Below are 5776 nucleotides of genomic sequence, written 5' to 3'. Positions count from 1 at the left end.
GAACACTCATTTTCGGTTTTGCTTCCAAAATGAGTTAGAAAGTGTTTTAGAAAATTTCAACGGTTGAATATGTTCTTGACATGCTCATGAACAACATACTTAAATCTCATCACCATCCATTGGTTGAATGTTGAGAGATCAAGGATTGAAAGAAGAAGAAAATGAAGAAGAAAAGATGATGAGAGTAACTTATTATCAAATCTTCAAATTGTCAAGCTTTTTGCAAAGTGTTAATGCATGAAGATAAATGGGTATTTATAGAGTTGTGGGGTGGGAGAAATCTGATTTCTAAACCCATTTCCCAAGGCAATCTAGCAAATCCAAGAAGGTGAGTGAATCATGGGTTAAGTGAATGATTTAGGGGATTTGGTGGAAGTGAAATCTATAAGATTTAGTAGGTAGATTTTGTGAATTGACTCATGCGACGCGACGACTTCGGTGAAACGATTAAAACCATGCTCGAGTATTGTCGGCCAATATTCGAGTAGATATAAATGATCGCCCGATTTTACTTTACGGTTGGAACTTCGAATTTCGGCATTCCGAGTGAAAATATTCTATAAAATAGTTATAGACCATCTCAGGGTCTATCTTGACTCGAAATGTGATTACGAAGCCAATGACGCGATTGGAATTCAATTCCGAGTTACGGAACTCAAAAACCACTTTTTGAGCCGTACCAGGTGAGATTTGACCCCGACAGTGGCCGAAACCGACTGTTTCCAAAAATCATGAAAATTTATCACCAAATTCCAAATATAATTTCAAGACTAAAACTCAACTAGAGTTTCGTCTAATTATTTACCGAAATTTTCCAGAAATTCATTTTTGAAAATATAATTAATAAAAATATTAATAAAATCTTATAATTCAAGATCATAAAATTCGCGGTGTTACATTTACTCTCAATTATCTTTCTTTTTTCTTTACTATTCTAGTTTCTTTACTGATCTCTCTCATTAAACACACAACATTGTTAAAGTGTGTAATTTTTATTCTTTGAAGGAATATATTCGGATCAAGATTAATGTCCATTTTATTTTCTTTCTTTCATTCATTATGATTGGTTTAGTTGGTTAAACTTCTGCCAATAGATGGTTAAACTTTGGATGAAGTTGCTTATGCCTATGGTGGTTAAGTGTCGTTGTTGATTCGCATTATGATTTTAAGTCTGAGAGATGAAGATTCACTCAACAACAAAATGAGGTATTAGATTATATCGTTGTGTTTAATGCAATCATTTTCAAGCTTGGAATGCATGACACATTCCGGCTTGGAATGCATGACACATTCTAGCTTGCGGAGATATTAAAGCATTATTGAGATAATTGGTTATTATTTTTTCTAGTTTTCTATATATAAATCATTGTATCTTCTTTCTAATTCAATCAATGAGAAATAAAGTTTATATTCTTTCTCTTTATCTTTCTTTTTCAAGTCTTCAATTTCTCATTCATTCATGCATTCTTTCATGCTTCTTGATTCACAAAGAAGATTTCTTTAATGGCTTCTACCATTTTACCAATAACTACTATCATGATTCTATTTTCATATTTTGCCATTATTATTTTTTATTTCTAAAAGAAAATCATATAATTCTAGATAACTATAATTAAAACATCTCACTTTAAGTTGGATATTATAATAAATACAAAAAATTATAACATGAAGTACATCCAATAAAATCAAAATGCGAGTCGGAAGACACAAAGTGTTTGTAGACACCTAGTAAAATTATAAAGACAAAATATTGTGTAACTACCACCATGATATAATTTCATCATCCTATTTTACAATGAGAATAATGTATCTCCTCATGTTAGGAGATAACTTATCTCCTCTAGCCAGTAAAAATGTGACATGTGTGCTATTTTTTTATTTTTAAAAATATTTTTATAGAAAATGATGAAAATGACACATGTCATGATTTCACTGGCAGGAGGAAATAATGTATCTCCTTATACCAGGAGATACTTCATTCCCTTTTACAATTAATACTTTTAAATTTTTTCAAAGATCATATGTAATCACCACCAACATATTAACCAACTCTCTCATCTTAAGTTAAACATTATAATAAAATAATAAAACAAAAAATTATAATATAAGGTGCACCAAAAAAATATTTCAAAAAATATTATAATTTTCCATAATAAAATATATAAAATTTAAATACTTAACATCATAAAGTGAGAATGTGGATCGGCAAACATGAAGTGTCTGTAACCCACACTAGTACATATAATTATAATTTGTAGGCTTAGGTAAACTTTTTTTATCCCAAAATCAGATTAGGGCAGATCCGAAAACTCTGAGTTCATAAAAATACTTACATATTACTAATTATTGAAATTCTGTAGCTAGCGGTGAGATTTTGAATTTATAATAATTAAGTTGATTTCTTATCACTCTTCCATATTTTTGTGTAAGTTATGGGATAGGAATAGCATCTATCGTTTTTTAGATAGTTATTGGATAATGAAATTCTTGTCTTTCCTTTTGATTTCATATGATTATTACATTGTTCATATGAGAGATAAGGTGGCATTTATCATGTGATTATTATTATTATTATGGAATGTTTGTAAAATATACTCCCTATATCTTAATGTCAAATGAGAAATCATTCAACTCAATCTGGACAGCAAGGCATGTAGATGGCTCTTTCACATAAATCTTCTAAGTTATATTTGTGCTCAAAATAAATAAAAAACAATTATGTCGATAATGTTTTTAAAAAATAAGTTAATAAAATCTGTAATGAGATGATAGTTTCTTACCAATTGTAAAAATAACGACAAAACGTGGGTATAAAATATTTCTACTATGAAGAATTGGTAAGGGATGCATGTAAAATTTGGATAATTGGTTCTTCCCTTTTTCCTCTTAAAAACAAATTATGAATTTGGTCTAGTGATATAAAACCTCATATGATCTCAATATTAAGGGTTTAATTTTTTAGAGCAAGATTTATTGAAAGGGACAACCACGAACTCTGAAAGAGATTACTTCCTTATTTAAAAAAAGTAATGATATACCATTAATTATACCCAAAAAAATGATAAATGTCTATTTGGAAAGAGAATTATGCTTTTATACCTTACATAACATTCCAATGACAATTTTATATGGATTTAATATGTATATAATAACAATCTAAGTGTTTCTACTGTGTTAATCAATCCTCCCACTCACATAATTGCCTACTATTTTTTGTTTTGTATGTGTATTATATTCAGAGTTTAATTTTGATCAATAGTTTCTATAACATGTTTACATTATTAATCAATTAAAAATCATATACACACAACTTTTGAAATAATTATTATGAAAGCCTTATAAAACATTTTATGTATTCATTATGGAAGATTTTTTTTAAACTATAAAGTGCATCGTTCGTAATATGTGTATTATTTATCAAAGAGTTTTAAATAAAAAAATATAAACGAATAATGGAGTGATTATTTAACATTAAACTTATCTCCAAATGTGATAATACTAATTGAATATCAATGACAAAATTCATCTACTAAAATCAGACTATTATACTTGAATGGATAAAAAAAAGACTATTATATTTGATTACAAATTATACTATAGATAAATGAAATTGTTTATAATTGAATAGCAAACAGGGGCCACAAAACAGGGGCCAAATTTCAAAGTGATTCACTCTATCCGTCAAATTTGCAGGCATACGGCATGATTATTATTCAATCCAATGTTCCTTTGTACCAAACCAACGCGCAAAAAGATAAACAGAAGAACTAATTTGATTAATTAAATATGTGTCTTAAGATTCAGAACTATGTCCTATAAAATGTCAACTAAACCAACAATGGACGTGACAACCACTTATAATTTATTTTCCATGAAGCCTAGTTAGTTGTTAAGTCGCATACATAGAGAGACCCAAATGTTAAACTTCCCTCACCTTGTAAATAAAGAGGCCACGTTTTTGTATTGCTTCAAAACAAATGGATTTGAAGAAGAAAATCAAAGAGTTCTTCAATTATGTTTCTCCAACTCCTAAAGGTATCTTCTACCTTCTCACACACACACTTCTCACCCTTCTCCTCCCCCTATCTTTTCTACTATTAGCAAGTCTCTCTAGTGCTCAATACTATCTTCAAACTCTAAATTTATACAATTCATCACAACCCTTTTCTTTTCTTTTCACCTTTGCCCTCAACATCAACCCATGTGTCATCTACATTCTTGTATCCATTGTAAGCATAGCCACCTTAATCCAAGGCTTAACAGGAAAAATCACTCTCTTGAATGAACCATCTTCAAGCACTATTCTCCAACCTGGTCTCTACACAGCATGGATTCTCCTATGCACTTTGCAAGTTTGTGTTGGTTTAGGCATAGAGGGAAGCATTGCTGCTGGAGTTTATGATTATGACTCTAAAGATTCAAGTTTTGGTGTTGAGAGAAGTTTATTAAGCAGGGTGATATTTTTGTTGGGGTTGCATGAGACAACACAAGTTTGGTCTAGAATGATTGTAAGGCCTGTGGTGAATGACACAGTGTTTGGTGTTGTAAGGAAAGAAAGGTGGATTGAAAAAGTGGCGGTGGCTGCAAGTTTAGGCACCTTATGGTGGTGGAGGTTGAGAGAGGAGGTGGAGATTTTGGTGGTTATGGCTGGAGTGAAAAAGGAGGAATTGAAAGATGTTGGGATTGGTGACTTAGTTGGGTGGTGGTTGTATTATGTTACTGTTACAATTGGAATGGTTAGGATTGTAAAGGGTCTTATGTGGATGTTCATGATTTCTCTATGTAGAAGAAGGGTAACAAGGATTTCACCCTTGGAATCGTATGATAACGATGACAAGGTGTAAATTTGACATATTCTATGTAATTGTATTTTGTTTTTCTAATTGAGTTTTCCCCTGTTTTTTCATTTTTATGTTGGGTTCCTTTTGGAAATTGTAAGAAATTTACATCCAATATTGAATTACTCTTAACGCATTATTACTGAACTTCTGGATAATCACTTCTTCAATATGGCTATCTTCAACATGGATCTTCTCCAATTTTTCCTTTTATTTTTATTACACTTGCCTATATAATTATGAATATGATCTTTACTATAATATGGTTGTTTCTACTAATATATTATACATATGATGTAGGGAAGGCAAAATGAGGTTGACCCTATGGGCCAGCCCATTTGGATAGGTGTTTTTAGCGGGCCGGACTGAGGGTTTTAACCCAAAAGTCCATATTCAACCCGTTTTAGAAGCCCGTTTTTTAGACAGACCATGAAGGGTCGGGCCAATGTTAAGATTAAAGTTCATTTGTCTATCATGGTGCTCATTGCAATTAAGATTGAACTTTTACAATTTTAACTTATGTTTGGATACTTAAACATATAATTTTCTTTCTCTTTGTAAAGTGAACATTTAATATCTCATTATGTAGTTATCTATTATCTTCAATCTTATCCAATTATTGTACTTGTTATCAGATAAAGGTGGAATTTCACTAACAATTAGGGGCGTTTGAATCAAATTTAAACATTTAATTAATTGAAATGGAAAATTGGAAACTCAAACAGAACTACTAATTTTGATTCCTTTTGGAAAATTAATTGAATTCGAATGTGTTTCAATTTATATTTTTAATGTAATCGAATTCAAATTAAATTGAGTAATATATATATTTTACTGTGATTGATTTATAATATAATAATTTTGATTCTTATACACTTTTTAAAACTTAGGAGTTATAAGCTCTATTGTGAATTATAAATCTAAAAGTTTAAGACTAT

The 5776-nt window shown here is 30.2% G+C and overlaps 1 protein-coding gene across 1 annotated transcript; it reads left to right on the top strand.

The window, feature by feature from the left end:
- On the top strand, nt 3852-4982 carry LOC109335096. The gene has a single exon (XM_019571166.1). The coding sequence runs from the start codon at nt 3978-3980 to the stop codon at nt 4842-4844; it is 867 nt and encodes a 288-aa protein (XP_019426711.1). The 5' UTR covers nt 3852-3977; the 3' UTR covers nt 4845-4982.

Source organism: Lupinus angustifolius, chromosome LG20 (assembly GCF_001865875.1).
Source record: "Lupinus angustifolius cultivar Tanjil chromosome LG20, LupAngTanjil_v1.0, whole genome shotgun sequence".
NCBI classification, from domain to species: Eukaryota; Viridiplantae; Streptophyta; class Magnoliopsida; order Fabales; family Fabaceae; genus Lupinus; species Lupinus angustifolius.
The sequence above is the reverse complement of the archived record's forward strand: the minus strand, read 5'-3'. Positions and strand labels throughout refer to the sequence as shown.